Here is a 17709-nt window from a genome sequence, read left to right on the forward strand (position 1 = left end):
GTCTTTAACACTGGTAGCATGCCGCGACAGCGTGGACGTGAACCGTATGTGCAGTTGACGGACTTTGAGCGAGGGCGTATAGTGGGCATGCGGGAGGCCGGGTGGACGTACCGCCGAATTGCTCAACACGTGGGGCGTGAGGTCTCCACAGTACATCGATGTTGTCGCCAGTGGTCGGCGGAAGGTGCACGTGCCCGTCGACCTGGGACCGGACCGCAGCGACGCACAGATGCACGCCAAGACCGTAGGATCCTACGCAGTGCCGTAGGGGACCGCACCGCCACTTCCCAGCAAATTAGGGACACTGTTGCTCCTGGGGTATCGGCGAGGACCATTCGCAACCGTCTCCATGAAGCTGGACTACGGTCCCGCACACCGTTAGGCCGTCTTCCGCTCACGCCCCAACATCGTGCAGCCCGCCTCCAGTGGTGTCGCGACAGGCGTGAATGGAGGGACGAATGGAGACGTGTCGTCTTCAGCGATGAGAGTCGCTTCTGCCTTGGTGCCAATGATGGTCGTATGCGTGTTTGGCGCCGTGCAGGTGAGCGCCACAATCAGGACTGCATACGACCGAGGCACACAGGGCCAACACCCGGCATCATGGTGTGGGGAGCGATCTCCTACACTGGCCGTACACCACTGGTGATCGTCGAGGGGACACTGAATAGTGCACGGTACATCCAAACCGTCATCGAACCAATCGTTCTACCATTCCTAGACCGGCAAGGGAACTTGCTGTTCCAACAGGACAATGCACGTCCGCATGTATCCTGTGCCACCCAACGTGCTCTTGAAGGTGTAAGTCAGCTACCCTGGCCAGCAAGATCTCCGGATCTGTCCCCCATTGAGCATGTTTGGGACTGGATGAAGCGTCGTCTCACGCGGTCTGTACGTCCAGCACGAACGCTGGTCCAACTGAGGCGCCAGGTGGAAATGGCATGGCAAGCCATTCCACAGGACTACATCCAGCATCTCTACGATCGTCTCCATGGGAGAATAGCAGCTTGCATTGCTGCGAAAGGTGGATATACACTGTACTAGTGCCGACATTGTGCATGCTCTGTTGCCTGTGTCAATGTGCCTGTGGTTCTGTCAGTGTGATCATGTGATGTATCTGACCCCAGGAATGTGTCAATAAAGTTTCCCCTTCCTGGGACAATGAATTCACGGTGTTCTTATTTCAATTTCCAGGAGTGTATTTTGCTTATTTTTTTCATAGTTCCACACAACTTCGTCCTGTTTTCTCGACTGGTCTGTGTTCAGTTTTTCAAGGCCTATCCACTGTGCCAACTTGTAACTAAATCTGACGGGGGTACGATGGGGAGGTTCCCTTGTTAGCACCGGCGAACTGCAAAGAGCGGATGAGACCTTGAGGTGTCTAATTTCGTGACGACCACTTTAGTCACAGTCAAATTCTGAAAATCTACATTGTACAACAGCTTAAGTATAAGAGTAATTATCAGTTTTACATTAAATACAAAGTTTGCACGGAGATAATCGGCAAGAGGCTTATTTGACTACAGAGGCGTTGACCTCAGGTTCGATTCTTAATGATGGCACCAGATTATTTTTTTTGGTGGAAATGTCTAGAACTCAGTCCACCTTGATTTGCCAAAGGAAGAAGCTCCGTGATGAAGTAGTTAGCAAAATTCACAAAGAAGCCACCTAAGAGACACCACGAAACCGAAAGTCACGCAACATTAATATAGGTAGTGGTGCTTACCAGCGGCTAATGGCGAATACATAAGCATGTTGGCAGCAATGGCTCCCGCGCTCTGGCCGAATACGGTCACATTTTCTGGGTCTCCGCCAAAAGCTGCGATGTTGTGGCGCACCCAGCGCAGGGCCGCCACCATGTCCTTGAGACCCGCGTTGCCGGGCACTACCTCGTCACCCGTGCTCAGGAACCCTGCCGCACACAATGCTCTGCTGAAGACGTGCTTTGAAGACGATACCGCATTTAATATTCATCACACATACAACTATGCTGTTCAATCTGTATATTGAGCAAGCAGTAAAGGAAACAAAGGAAAAGTTCGGAGTAGGTATTAAAATCCATGGAGAAGAAATAAAAACTTTGAGGTTCACTGATGACATTGTAATTCTGTCAGAGACAGCAAAGGACTTGGAAGAGCAGTTGAACGGAATGGACAGTGTCTTAAAAGGAGGGTACAAGATGAACATCAACAAAAGCAAAACGAGGATAATGGAATGTAGTCGAATTAAGTCAGGTGATACTGAGGGAATTAGATTAGGAAATGAGACACTTAAAGTAGTAAAGGAGTTTTGCTATTTGGGGAGCAAAATAACTCATGATGGTCGAAGTAGAGAGGACTGGCAATGGCAATGGCAAGGAAAACGTTTCTGAAGAAGAGTATTGATTTAAGTGCCAGGAAGTCGTTTCTGAAACTATTTGTATGGAGTGTAGCCATGTATGGAAGTGAAACATGGACGATAAATAGTTTAGACAAGAAGAGAATAGAAGCTTTCGAAATGTGGTGCTACAGAAGAATGCTGAAGATTAGATGGGTAGATCACATAACTAATGAGGAGGCATTGAATAGAATTGGGGAGAAGAGGAGTTTGTGGCACAACTTGACTAGTAGAAGGGATCGGTTGGTAGGAGATGTTCTGAGGCATCAAGGGATCACCAATTTAGTACTGGAGGGCAGCGTGGAGGGTAAAAATCGTAGAGGGAGACCAAGAGGTGAATACACTAAGCAGATTCAGAAGGATGTAGGCTGCAGTAGGTACTGGGAGATGAAGAAGCTTGCACAGGATAGAGTAGCATGGAGAGCTGCATCAAACCAGTCTCAGGACTGAAGATCACAACAACAACATGTACAACTATTGGCTTCCAATATCAGTTTCGATAAAATAACTCATATCGAGACCAATACCTAAAATTGTATTGATACTTCGATAACATCAGAACAAAAGATTTGATATGACAGAATCGCAAGGTATTTATTCCTTAAATGTGTTTTAATCTTTTCTTTAGCATTTTAACAGAAGGCGAAATCTGGAAGTTGTTGCACGAAGTGACATAAGCATAAGAGCAATTACAAATTAAGCCGTATAGGGTAAATATTCCACATTCCTACAAAAACATAGGTATTAACGAAAATTTCATGCTACACTTGTGACTCATCCTATGAAGTAAAACTATTTTTGTGGTGTTCACATAACAACTACTTGAACCATTTTTCTGATACACTGCACAAGAATGTTAACTCTTTTCTTTACCAACATTTACTTCGCATGCATTTGTGTACTCGAGCCATTTTTCGAAGATCTGGATTCTTACTTAAAATGACTGCTATGTGCTGCTAAAATCTGATATGTTCATCAAAAACTAAGCTTGGTATTTATTTCTTATTACTGAAAATGTGTTTCCTGTATACTACAGAGGTACTGCGTGCATTTTACCTCTCATAAAAGTTGCAGCGGAAGGTAATCAGAAATGGTTCAAATGGTTCTGAGCACTATGGGACTTAACTTCTGAGGTCATCAGTCCCCTAGAACTTGACATCACACACATCCATGCCCGAGACAGGATTCGAACCTGCGACCAGCGGTCGCGCGGTTCCAGACTGTAGCGCCTAGAACCGCTCGGCCACAACGGCCGGCGGAAGGTAATCGTTTTCTTCTGTATCATGCTATGCTTCCGATACAATACTTCGATATTTCTAATGACGCTATGAAATTAATGATACCGGTAACACAGGGAGGGGACGAGAGTATTGATACTTATAAATACCATGACATTGGAATGCCACTACATGTAACATAAAAACAGCATGTAAGCGACTCATTGTGGGCCATACATCTTGAAGTTTAACAAAATATACAGAGGAGTTCGCAAACGACCACTTAGGTCTACATGATATGTCGGAAAGAACGTACTCTGCTTACTACCACATAGTATAGGGAGTCCCACAATAGTACCGATGGCAGAGGAACCCAGACAGTGTATTTTCACGGAGGGAACAAATGTGACTTCTCAGACGTTCCCAGCCGATCTGTTGTAAATACATTTCTTGGGTTTGCCACCTAATAAAGTTGTCTAAACAACTGTTCTATATCACCAGGTGGTGGTTATTACTGTGAACACTGCTCCAAGGCATGACTGGTGATTACATCCACGTCTACATCTGCTAGTGTGGCGTCGATACTTAGCGGCGTCAGGAATGAACTTACAAAAATTGGTTCAAATGGCTCTGAGCACTATGGGACTTAACTTCTGAGGTCACCAGTCCCCTAGAATTCAGAACTACTTAAACCTAACTAACCTAAGGACATCACACACATCCCGAGGCAGGATTCGAGCCTGCGACCGTAGCGGTCGAGCGATTCCAGACTGTAGCGCCTAGAACCGCTCGGCCACCACGACCGGCCAATGGACTTACAAACTCACGGAAAGGCGCTGTGAGTTGAAGGAAAGTAGCGCTCACAGTGACCCCTGCCGTGATTTAACTCTTTGCAATGCACTGCATTTATAAAAGGCGAAGAAAAAATCCGCACTTGGAGGTTGGCATGCGATTCGTCATCCAGATTCAAGACAAAAGTTTATGTAACAAAATCAGATCGGTTGGAGTTTTAAAAATGTGTGAAAACGAGGAGCTGACAACGCATCATGCAGCGCATCGGAATGCACAGAGAAACGTGTATCATCCCGCACTACCTTACCAGCCGTCGTAGCTCACTGAGCAGACTGTGGGGGCATCAAACCCACTTCCACTTTGGTGCTATAGTTCTAATCCTCGTCAGTTTCCTTTTTTCTCTTTCCTTTTTAGGCGTCCGTTTCCTGGTTCTCGTCGTTTATAAGTAGGACATCATTTTGTCACATGACAATAGCCTATCACACGATAGTGGGATCCATTAAACTGCATGCATGTGTTTTCTAACCGCGCAACTGATCCTGTGAAGTAGGAGGGGCGTTGAAAAGTCCGTGCAAAAATAAAAACTGTTAAATGTTTGGGGTTGAATCTTTTTCATTTTTCAACATAGTCTCCTTTTAGATTTATAAACTTCGTCCAATGCTGTTCTAATTTGTTGATCCCTTCCGAATAATAGGAATTGTGCAAGTTTGCAAAATAGCTATTAGTTGCTGCAATCACCTCCTCGTTTGAATAAAATCTTTGTCCCACCAGCCATTTCTTCAAATTGGGGAATAATAGTAATCCGAGGGAGCCAAGTCTGGAGAATAGGGGGGATGTGAAACAAGTTGGAATTCTATTTCCATTAATTTTGCGACCACAACTGCTGAGGTGTGTGCTGGTGCATTGTCGTGATGGAAAAGGACTTTTTTGCGGTCCAATCGCCGACGTTTTTCTTGCAGCTCAGTTTTAAAACGGTCCAATAACGAGTAATATGCACCTGTAATAGTTTTACCCGTTTCCAGATAGTCGATGAGAATTATCCCTTCAGTATCCCAAAAGACAGTAGCCATAACCTTTCCGGCCGAAGGAATGGTCTTCGCCTTTTTGGTGTAGATTCTCCTTTGGTAACCCATTGTTTAGATTGTTCTTTGGTCTCAGGAGTATAGTAATTATTTAATAAAATTGCAGCCAAATAGCCATATACAGTTTTGCTTAACATTTTACATTTACATTTTACATTTTTGCATATTCATTTATCGATTTCACTCTTTTACTGCACAGTTCTATGTGATATCGTTCACAGGCTTCATTACACAGTTCACATACAGTACACATGTTGCGGTTGGGTCGTGGTAAGTTTTGTTTTTGCAGATTAGATGATGAAAGCCGTGAGTAGAAAGTCTAGTTACAACATGTCGCTGTTCGAAGTTTGGTGCTGTCCATGAGCGGTTCGTCATTGCTTCGGTGCCATAAAACTCCGGCCATATTTTTTCTCGTTTGTCCTCCATGATCTTCAGTTGCTTTCTGGAAGCCCTGGTGTGTGGCATCATATATCGAAGTCTGATGTCTTCAATTAGGAATGTCTCTCTCGCTAGCAGGTACACTAATCTAGATCTTGTTGTCTTTGAGAGACCTAGTGCTCTTTTTAGATAGGTCGATTTTACCTTTTCTAGTGTTTCTAGATTTTTTTCTGTCAGGTGGTCCCATATAACCTCCATCCCATAGGCCAGGATTGGCAAGATTTTTGCGTTGAATAATTTCATGGCCGTTTCTAGACTGAGTAGGCGGATGTTTTTGATGTGCTGTATTGCTATTATTGCTTGGGCTGCACGTTCTGTTGTATTTTTTGTGAAGCATTTGGCTGTTGGTTACAATGTCACTCCTAGGTATTTAAAGTTTGATGAGATTTTTATTTTTTGTCCTCTGATACTGATTTCCGCATTCTTGGGTGTTTTGCCTCCTTTTCTGAAAATTACCATTTCTGTCTTTGCTATGTTTATGTGTAGTTTGTGTTCACTGCACCATCTGTCTATTTTCTCAATGATTCTCTGCAGCTTCTGTATATCTGTTGAACCTACGGCTATGTCGTCAGCGTATGCATATACATACACATCTTCTTCATTTTCTCCAATTCGGAGTACTTCTTCAGTGGCAAGAATGTATAGCAAAAGGGCTCATTGGGTCACCCTGTAAGACTCCGTTCGATTGCAGAATGGGGTTCGAAAAAGAGAGGTTGTCTGATATTGTGATTAAATTGTATTCGAGGATTGATTTGATTATTCTTGCCCATATGCTATCTTCTCCCATTGTGTTTTCCAGTTTTCGGACTATGAGCTCTCTTTCCAATAGGTCAAAGGCTTTGGTAAAGTCTATGAACACTGTGTAGAACATTTGTTTCTTTTGTAGCGCATCATCGATGTTGTTTAGAAGAAGCCTGACTGCCGTAAGTGTTGATATTCCAGATCTGAAACCCGTTTGTCGTTCTGGGAGATGACTGTCCACAGAGGCTTGGATTTTTTGTGTTATTATCTTCGAAAACATCTTGAATTGAGTATTTTCCAGGGCTATGCCTCTGTACTTGTTTGGGTCCATTGGGTCTCCTCTACCTTTGTAGAGAACTTTTATTGTCGAGTGTCTCCATAGTGTCGGAATTCTTCCAAGTTCCAGGCATTTGTTAAACAGTTTGGTCCATATGTGTTGGAGGGCCTCTTTTGCATCTTTTATATGTTCATTATATATATTATCAGGTCCTGCTGCTTTCTTGTTCTTCAGTGCTTTTATTACTTCTTTCACATCATTTAGCGGTTCCCATGTATTGTCTTTTTCCTTAGTTTGATGTTGTTTCTCTTTCTTTGGGGGTGTTTTGAGTCCTTGTTTGTTTAGTATCTTACTGAAGTGGCCTTCCCATTCCTTCAGGTCTATATTTGGTGTATGAGCCATTTTTCTTGGTCTTGCTGCTATGTATGGGTCTTTCTCTGCTTCATCCGCTTCTCTTTTTGCCTCACTTTCTATGTATTCTTTTTTCTTCTCTTCTATTAGTTTTTTGTAGATTCTCCTCTCTTCTGCGTACAGTTTGTATGTTTCCTCGTCATGCTGGTTTCTTAGACTGTGGAGGATTCTTAGAACAGTGTTCCTTTTGCTGTAGCATTCATCATCGAACCATCTTTTGGCCGTCCTTGTTTTGGGGATTGTTTGTATCACTGAATTTTTTAGGACGTCTTCTATTTGGTCTGTTGCTTTTTCAAGGTCTCCATCCTCTATGAAAGTTTCTATTTCTGTTAATTGTACTTGCTCGTTTGTTAATTTTTCTATATCAATTTTTCTTTGTGTGATTTTGTGGGTCTTTCTTGCTGGCGGTGACATGACGGTATCTTCATTGGAATGTGCTTTCGTATAGGAGTAATGGAGTCATGCCATATTGGTTGAATACTTCCTTCTATGTCTCCTCTTGTTAATGCGATATCAATGGTGCTCTTCCCATTGTGGCATATGTATGTAGGTATCTGGCTATCGTTAAGTAGGGTGAAACCATCTTCTTCTAGGGTTTCAACGACTAGTTTTGTTTTATAGTTTTCTGTGTCTATTCTGCAGTTGAGATCGCCTGCAATAATGGTGGGTTTGCTGTCGCATTGTTTGATGAGTGTGACTATTTCGTCAATTATTTCTACAGCATTTGTGTGCGGTTTAAAATAGGCTGCAATTATATTTATGTTTGCCTCTTCTATTAGGATACTATTTTCTTGTTAGTATAGTATAGTATAGTATAGTAATGTAACCATGTTTCATCTACAGTGACGAAACGACGCTTAAAGTCCTGCGGATTCTTCCTGAACAGCTGCAAACCATCCTTGCAACACTTCACACGATTCCATTTTTGGTCAAGCGTGAGCAATCGCGGAACCCATCTTGCAGATAGCTTTCTCACGTCCAAATGTTTATGCAAAATATTATGTACCCATTCATTCGAGATGCCCACAGCACTAGCAATCTCACGGACCTTAACTCTTCTGTCATGCATCACCATATCATGGATTTTATCAATGATTTCTGGAGTCGTAACCTCCACAGTGCGTCCAGAACATTCAGCATCACTTGTGCCCATATGGCCACTCCAAAAATTTTGAAACAACTTATAAACTGTTCTAATCGAAGGTCCAGAGTCAACGTAATGTTTATCAAGTTTCTCTTTAGTCTCCTGAGGCGTTTTGATTTTCATAAAGTAATGTTTAATCACCACATGAAATTCTTTTTCGTCTATTTTTTGGCAATCACTCAACTTTCTTGCTTCACGCGAATGCCAAACACAGAGAAATATACCAATATGGCTGAAACGTGGTATGTGCGTTCTTTCAAAAGATGCTACTAACTAAACATGACCTCGATACGTGCCGGTGGTGCCATCTGTCTCTCGTTTTTCAAACATCCCCTCGTGCATGGAGAGGAGGGCTTTCTTGCTGGGTGCATCTGATAAGCAAGCTGCTGCTACTGCTCCTGCGTTTGCTGCACGGTACCCCCAAAGGCACCATCCTGATAAGAATGTTTTTCGTCTCCTGGAGCAACACCTTCCGGGAAAATGGTAATCTTCGTCCACAAGTAATGGAAAGGCGTCACCCGAGAGCTAGAAGTACATCATAAACTGAGGACGCGATTTTTGAAACCGTTCACCAATAACCCTGGCGAAATACCTGTGATACTGCAAGGAGTTTCAGATCTCTCAAAGACTGTCTACTGAAGTGTTGCCCGATGAAGAACTCCATCCATATCATACATGTTAACTCAACACCAGTGGCCAGATGACGAGTACAGTTTTGTGAGAGGCTTTTGGATCATATGGAAGATACTGAACGTCTTATAAATAATGTGATATGGACTGCCCAATCTCGTTTCACTCGTGAAGGTATCAATCTACACAACAGCCATTATTGGTCGGAACACAACCCACTTCTCACCTATGACCTTGGCTATCACGCAAACTTTGGCGTAAACATGTGGGCTGGAATCGCCGGAGGAGTGCTTTTCGGTCCCTGCCTATTGTCGTACTTTTCTTTGCGATACTTTGCCTGCCGCATTAGAAAACGTTCCACTTGTTGCTCAGCAACAGCTGTGGTTTCAGTATAGTGGTGCACTGCCACACTCTGGAATGAATGTGCATAACTATTTAAATGAAGCATTTCCAGGAAATTGTATTGGTCATGGAGCTCCAATTTTCTGGCCCTCAAGCCGCCCGGACGTTAATACACTTAAAGAAACAGATTTATAGCACTCCACCCATGGATGGCTCTTGCGTATACCGTGTATACCGCTTCGGAAATGATGAATGCAGATGTGCTGTGTAGGGTCCAGCAAAGTATGATCCAGAGAATGGTGAAGTGTTTGCAAATGCAACCTGGTCACTTTGAACATCTTCTCTAATGTGAACGTTGCTTGTATGTGTACGTATCGGCCTGGACTTCAAAAGTACAGAATGGAATTATTGTGCATAGTGAAATGTGCAATCTAGTGTAGCCCTACCCATTCTGTATTTGTACTTCTTTGGGTACAGACGATTTTACTGTATCCACTATTATTTTGTCTTGGCTTTATTCGTTTCATGGAGGAAGTAGTCGTTTACGTCTGAAAGAAACCCATGTTGCCTCTTCATGTTTAAACAAAGGTAAGAATAACAGCCGGCCGCTGTGGAAGAGCGGTTCTAGGCGCTTCAGTGCGGAACCGTGCTGCTGCTGCCGCGGGCAAGGATGTGTGTGATGTCCTTAGGTTAGTTAGGTTTAAGTAGTTCTAAGTCCAGGGTACTGATGACCTCAGATATTATGTCCTGTAGTGCTCAGAGACATTTGAACCATTTTTTGAAGAATAACTGAAAGAAATACACAAAATACCGCACTGTGGAGGTGTTAACGGGTACAGTTCGATGCTTTAACTGAAAAAAAAAGTTTACGGCGAATGCGTATCGAAGTTCTGCGAATCTGCATATCCATTCCCCATGGCTTTGCCACGACTCACCGAGCGCATGGGACAGCCATCGCAGAATGTAGGTTTCATGCTAGCTGTTCTTGGTCACGCTGCATGCTGTTACGGCTTTGCCAGTGCCTCATTTTTTAAAATCGCGTTGCCCTTAAACCAATCAATGGGACTGGCTTTTGCTAAATACACTTTTGTCAGGAACTGGGGTGAGATATCGCATGCCAACCTCCAATTGTGGCATTTTTTGTTCACTCTGCGTACACTACCAGGCCTGGTAAAGACATTACTGGATTCTGGGGGCCGTTTATCCGTCACAGGAGATAGTATCTCTAATAATTTGCATACCCACTGATGATGTGTATGTGTACGAAGTTACACATGATATCAAACCATTCCTTTTTTGTCAGGTAGTGTAATAACCGAACAGACAACAACAGATATATTAGACAGCATCATTAATATAATCATAAATCGTATACACAAACCTTTTTTCACCAATCAATGTATTAGTAAAAACCGGATCAAAAATCCCTGAAGTAGTTGCTGAGAATGCTCTTCACACATAGAAAGAAAAACGCGGCGTGGTACTTAATTTACACTACTGGCCATTAAAATTGCTACACCAAGAATAAATGCAGATGATAAACGGGTATTCATTGGACAAATATATTATACTAGAACTGACATGTAGATACATTTTCACGCAATTTGGGTGCATAGATCCTGAGAAATCAGTACCCAGAACAACCACCTCTGGCCGTAATAACAGCCTTGATACGCCAGGGCATTGAGTCAAACAGAGGTTGGATGGCGTGTACAGGTACAGCTGCCCATGCAGCTTCAACACGATACCACAGTTCATCAAGAGTAGTGACTGGCGTATTGTGACGAGCCAGTTGCTCGGCCACCATTGACCAGACGTTTTCAATTGGTGAGAGATCTGGAGAATGTGGTGGCCAGGGCAGCAGTCAACATTTTCTGTATCCAGAAAGGCCCGTACAGGACCTTCAAAATGCGATCGTGCATTATCCTGATGAAATGTAGGGTTTCGCAGGGATCGAATGAAGGGTAGAGCCACGGGTCGTAACACATCTGAAATGAAATTTCCACTGTTCAAAATGCTGTCAAAGCGAACAAGAAGTGACCAAGACGTGTAACCAATGGCACCACATACCATCACGCCGGGTGATACGCCAGTATGGCGATGACAAATACACGCTTCCAATGCGCGTTCACCGCAATGTCGCCAAACACGGATGCAACCATCATCATGCTGTAAACAGAACCTGGATTCATCCGAAATTGACGTTTTGCCATTCGTGCACCCAGTTTCGTTGTTGAGTACACCATCGCAGGCGCTCATGTCTGTGATGCAGCGTCAAGGGTAACCGCAGCCATGGTCTCCGAGCTGATAGTCTATGCTGCTGCAAACGTCGTCGAACTGTTCGTGCAGATGGTTGTTGTCTTGCAAACGTCCCCATCTGTTGACTCAGGGATCGAGACTGGCTGCACGATCCGTTACAGCCATGCGGATAAGATGCCTGTCATTTCGACTGCTAGTGATACGAGGCCGTTGGGATCCAGCCCGTCGTTCCGTATTACCCTCCTGAACCCACCGATTCCATATTCTGCTAACAGTCATTTTATCTCTACCAACGCGAGCAGCAGTGTCGCGATACGATAAACCGCAATCGCGATAGTCTACAATCCGACCTTTATCAAAGTCGGAAACGTGATGGTACGCATTTCTCCTCCTTACACGAGGCGTCACAACGACGTTTCACCAGGCAACGCCGGTCAACTGCTGTTTGTGTGTGAGAAATAGGTTGGAAACTTTCCTCATGTCAGCACTTTGTAGGTGTCGCCACCGGCGCCAATCTTGTGTGAATGGTCTGAAAAGCTAATCATTTGCATATCACAGCATCTTCTTCCTGTCCGTTCAATTTCGTGTCTGTAGCAAATCATCTTCGTGATGTAGCAATTTTGAAGGCCAGTAGTGTAGGTTAAGGATGTTTTAAAAATAATATCGGTATCTTTGTTAAATTTCAAACAGGTAGCGTATGTGTGTAGCGTCTCAGAACACGTCTTTGCTGGTCATCGGTCCTCAGTTCGATCAGGACTCATCACTGAAGACAACTGTGCTCCAGTCAGTGAGGTTCCAGGCCGAAGACGTGCCTGGTGAGGGTCTGGGCGGCCGTTGGATACTTACCAGCCCCACTGTCGCCCGCCCGACGACCAGGACTGATGGTCTGCGTTGCCTCTTCTTTTCATAGCAGGACCCCTTTGTCACCTGCGGCACGCTTACAGCACGGCGGTTCGTCGACGATAGTACTGCGCCCCATTTTGTTGCCCTCCATGGCAAGCCATCCTGAGCCTACATTTGAAGAAGATAATACCCGTCCGCAAATGGCGAGTGTTTTTACAGCTTGCCTTCGTGCTTGCCGAACCCTTTCTTGGCCAACAAGGTCACCGAATCTTTCCCCAATTGAGAACGTTTGGAGCATTATGGGCAGTGTCCTCTGACCATCTCCAGATTTTGAGGATCTAAAGCGCCAATTGGATAGAATTTGTCGAGATATCCCTCAGGAGGACATCCAACAAGCCGTGTCAGTCACGGCCAGGACGAATAACTGCTTGCATAAGGACCAGAGGTGGACCAATGAGTTACTGACTTCCTCAGTTTGTGAAGCTCTTTCTCTTGAACAAATCATCAAATTTTTCTGAAATTGTGATCATTTGTTCGTCTATGCATGTACATCACATCTACCGGTTTGCGTCCCATTAGGAGAATTCCTGCGGGCTGCGTCATTTTGACTGTGCCGGCCTTTGTGGCCGAGCGGTTCTAGGCACTTCAGTCCGGAACCGCGCTGCTGCTACGGTCGCATCCTGCTTCGGGCATGGATGTGTGTGATGTCCTTAGGTTAGTTAGGTTTAAGTAGTTCTAAGTCTAGGGGACTGATGACCTCAGATGTTAAGTCCTATAGTGCTTGGAGCCATTTGAACCATTTGAATTTTTTAACTGTGATAAGCGTATAAGTTGGTCACTTTGCTATAGCCACGGAACGCTGCAGCTGTGGGTACACTTCCGGCTACCTTTATTTTGGGCTCCTAAGTTGCTGGTGAAAACAATTCATTAAGATGTACATTAAGATGTACCTCATTTCAGTTACGTAATTACGCAAAGATTCAGCCAAACTGTTTAAAATAAATGGTGACAACATTCACCGCTGTTACTTCGTCAGACCTGACTAATGGTATCTATGCAGTAACCTGGGATGGTAGTCCTTTGGTAAAGCCAGAGGTCGTGGGATCGATTCCCGGTCGTACCAGGGAAGTTTTCAATTTGACTTTAACCTAGCTTTCACCTATCAACAAATTGAAGATTCAGCAGGAACGAGATGTGGTTCAGATTCCATGTTAAACTGTAGGCCCACTTCCCCCAACTGCATTAATGAGGTATGATGCTTGCAAGTGTCCGAAGAGGCGTCCAGCTGAAAGACTTGCACAAGACCGTTGAGCCACAAGAAGTTATATTTATATCTGTGCAGTTGCAAAAGCTCATTCGCTATGCTTAGAGTACTGCAGTCGGCAGAAGTGCTTTACCCAGAATGCCGAGGCGGTAGTTGATGGTGACGAGGATGACGCCGTTCTGCACGAAGTTGGGAGGGCCATAGAAGTTGGAGCCGCCGACGCTGAAGCATCCGCCATGGATGAACACCATCACTGGTAGCTGCGGTGGCGGATCCACCGTTGGCAGCTGTGGATAGCATGTACACTAGACTAGCAGCTGAGCATTATAAAAAAAATCGAAAAAAACAAGATGCTGCAAACAGTCATTCAATTTCAAAGGCTCAAACTTCTACATGACTGCAGACAGGTACTTACAAGGGGAAGCCACGACGTTTGGAACGTAGATTTACTGCAAATTTCGTACACTCGCAGTACTCAATGAGGACAACAAAATGTGTAAGCAGCAGCTAGCCAGGTAAGTTCGTATTCTAAGGAACTCCAAGGCACGTGGTTGTATCGACGGAGACTTCGATATTTTACTATTACATTAACTCAATTTTTTTTATCAATTTAGTAGGTGCTATAGGCTACAGAATGCAAACACATTTGCATTGCACGAAATGCACTTATAAAGTGTAATTCACATGCACGTATAGTAACTACATGAGATCTGTTGTAAGGATAATAGTTTCAGTTTTGTCATTGTTTAGCTTATGTTAAACTCCCCTTTAATTATTCCGTTGTAATATCACATAGTTTTGTGTGTGTGTGTGGAGGAGGAGGGTGTGTGTGTGTGTATAGGGATGTGGTGGTAGGGAGGGGGTATGGGTGTGTGGATGTTAAGTGGGTGGGTGCGTAGATGTGTGGGTGTGTGGGTGTGTTGGTGTGTGAGTGTGCTGGTGTGTGGGGTTGAATGGATGTGGGTGTGGGTGTGTTGTGGGTGTTCACATGCTTATGTGGGTGTGGGTGCCACTTCAATTTTAATTTTCAACGAACTGGTATGGTTTAATTCATGCTGTAATTTTTACAGATTCCTTTTCACCACACTCATCTCGAAAAATCTTCGTAAGGGTACTAAAGACCCTGATCTCGTGTGCCAAACAAACATTTATCTTCATCATTATCACCAAATCCTGATATGCTTCTGAGTGGCCCTATTTTTTTTGGGGGGGGGGGTTGTGTTAAAAATTTGTGTCACACCACCGTAAGTCAAAACTGGTAAGACACTGATTGTAAATTTTCCTTTTCACACTAATGAAAAACTTTTGAAAATCTTATTAAGTTTACCAAAACCAGTCTAGGTCATAAGTCGTACGTCCGTTCCTTGGGCTCTTCTGAAGAACACTGCGAATGCAGGTTTAGTTTTTCGTTCATTGCCCGGTTAGCTGCGCTTTGTGATTCCTTTGGTCAAGGGAGTATTGAGAAAGGAGCCACGAAAGTCATGTGGCCGGTGCGACATTTTGTGTTCAGTAGGTAGTTTACAATGAAGCGTCCCTTGCGCTAGTTCCCTCCAAGAACGTAGACGTGCGAGTGTGTTTTACCTGCGGTGTGAAGACGTTGAGGTAGAGGCAGTCCTCGTGGCCCAAGGGGATGGAGCCCTTGCGCTGGGGGCACATGCTGCCGAAGAACAGCGCCTTCCGGACGCCCTTCCACGGGGACTTGGGCACTGGCGCCTGTGGAAAAAACATACATTGTATCACTACTGGTGCACTGGAACGTGGAAGCAAAAGAAGGGTAGGTGGGATTGAGTTACGGGAATTCGGGTTAACGGAATGTGTACGCAGCGCTGTGAGCGGTCTGGGGAGACAACTTTCTGGTGCAGACACAGTATAAGATAGCGGTGGTCGATAGGTAATTCGCCAACCGGTTCAGCAGCTGTGATCCGCAAACAAGTTTACCTCGTGGCGACCTTTACCCACTTTTTCACTTTGGTTACAACTACCAGACAGTGTCCTCGTAACAAGCATTTCAGAGATCGATAAGCTTTCCCTGGTCACTCTATTTTTCTTCGGTTCATATTTACCCCCTCTGACCTAAAATAAGGATACAACTTTGTAACGTACAGAAAAGGAAGGTTAGATTTTAACGTGCCGAGATGAGGTTTTGGAGCTGGAGAAGTAAACAAGTGAAAAAGTTTGAGTAAACCCGGGAGGCTTGCTCGGGTAGCGCACTGTCCATTAGGAATTTGAGTTCGAGTCCTGCCCAACACAAATCTTTTCCACAAATGTTCGCTTTTACCTGCCATGTTCATCGAGGTCGTCACTAGATAACTGTCTCAGACGAACAACAGCACAAAATCCGGTAACTAACCACCTGGGCAATTTGCTTGGTTTATCGGTGTCTGAAAAAAGGGAAACTGGACTGCCCACATTATTAAGGTACAGTTTGTCGTAGCCTATTAGGACTCAGCTCTTTCTCTACTTTGAACTGTATCCTTAAGCCTACTTTACAACAGCAAGTTCCTGGTCAAAATCGACTACTCGTGATGGGTGCCCGCAACACACCAGCACATAAATCGTCCGGCAAAGAAATCGAAAATGGATCAGCGACGTGCTGCGCATGTGCAAGAACAATGGCCTCGCCTACTAACATAGGAAATTATAACCAGTTTCTGCCGCGCCTGGTCTTATTGTAGTACTGGATTTTGTGCATGTGTTTGAAACTTTATATAACTGATAGGGTTTTGTTCGCGACACATTGATGCCGTTGCATGAGGACTTGATTATTTTTCCTATGAATGTTCTCCTGTGAGATAGACCAAATATCTGAAAGCAAAATCTTATTTATGTGTTACAATACACTGCGTGACAAGAAAAAGTGAAGCACCCAGAAGACATGGTCAGATGTTATTGTACCTTGGTACACTTTGAAAGGTGGCTACACTGAGTCACAGCGCCAGAGATTGCGCCAGAGAGTATTATTCAGCCGCCTCCACAGGCAGTTGTTGTTCAGAAGCGGTGGTAGGCAGAGTTCTTGTCGAGAAGCGGTGGTAGAGAGTGCTTGTTGAGATGTAGCAGTGGTGAGTCGTTGTTGAGAAGTCCCCATGGAAAGTGCTTGTTCAGATGTGTCATATTGTTTTGATGGGCTAGACACCAGATGTTGTTGGATTAGGGATGCTGTAATGTGCTTTTCGTCAATATATATGAAGGTAAAAAAATTCCTTTTTTTTATTATTTCAATGTCTACACAATAATGCCTCTTGGTCACAGGTTCGATCAACAAAGCATCTGGCTCCTGTTCTTGTATTAGACTGTATTTGTGGTTTCTATGTGCAATTATAGTATTTCTGTTTTTTTTTTAATTACTTCAGTGTAAATGGCGTTTAAAGCATCTTGTTGTATTGAGGAAGAACCGTGCCAGATGTGTACGTTGAATCACACTTCCACACACAGAACAGTTACATTTGTGCCTTGTTGTTTCGTAGCTTTTGTAGTTGCTGGAGACTTAATTAATTAATTGTGTTAACGGAAGTTTTCTTTCATTCTTTGTTGTTCTATGCAGTCAGGGCCAACCGGTTACGAGGCTGAGTAACCGCACAGACAGCGACTAAAAATATTTGCATTATCAAAAAAAATTTAATTAAGCCCCCATGCAACTTACAAGGGGATGGCCTCAGAGACGGCCAACCGATTCGGCTCAGATTTGGCAGGTCGCTTGTGTACAACCTAAAACGAAGGAATCTAAGATATTTTGGGTCAACACCCCCGCGTTTTTGAGAAAAGCACCCCTAAAGGTTACGACGAGCGATCGACTCAAAGTTGGCGGGATCGATAGATAATTGTAAATAGAGCATTTTTCATCACCAGGTATGAGGTCCGAAAACGCATACTTTTCCAGAAATCGAGGAAAGAAACTT

General features: G+C 44.1%; 1 protein-coding gene across 1 annotated transcript in view; it reads right to left on the reverse strand.

Moving 5' to 3' along the window:
* The window catches only part of LOC126162810 (esterase FE4-like), a 312964-nt gene that overhangs the window by 94891 nt on the left and 200364 nt on the right, over window positions 1-17709 (reverse strand). The window contains exons 3-5 of the mRNA XM_049919555.1: window positions 15395-15526; window positions 13947-14100; window positions 1724-1909 (exon numbers count right to left, since the gene is read on the reverse strand). Coding sequence (XP_049775512.1) covers window positions 1724-1909; window positions 13947-14100; window positions 15395-15526 — 472 coding nt within the window. The remainder of the gene's footprint in view (window positions 1-1723; window positions 1910-13946; window positions 14101-15394; window positions 15527-17709) is intronic.

Source organism: Schistocerca cancellata, chromosome 2, assembly GCF_023864275.1.
Source record: "Schistocerca cancellata isolate TAMUIC-IGC-003103 chromosome 2, iqSchCanc2.1, whole genome shotgun sequence".
Taxonomy (NCBI): Eukaryota; Metazoa; Arthropoda; class Insecta; order Orthoptera; family Acrididae; genus Schistocerca; species Schistocerca cancellata.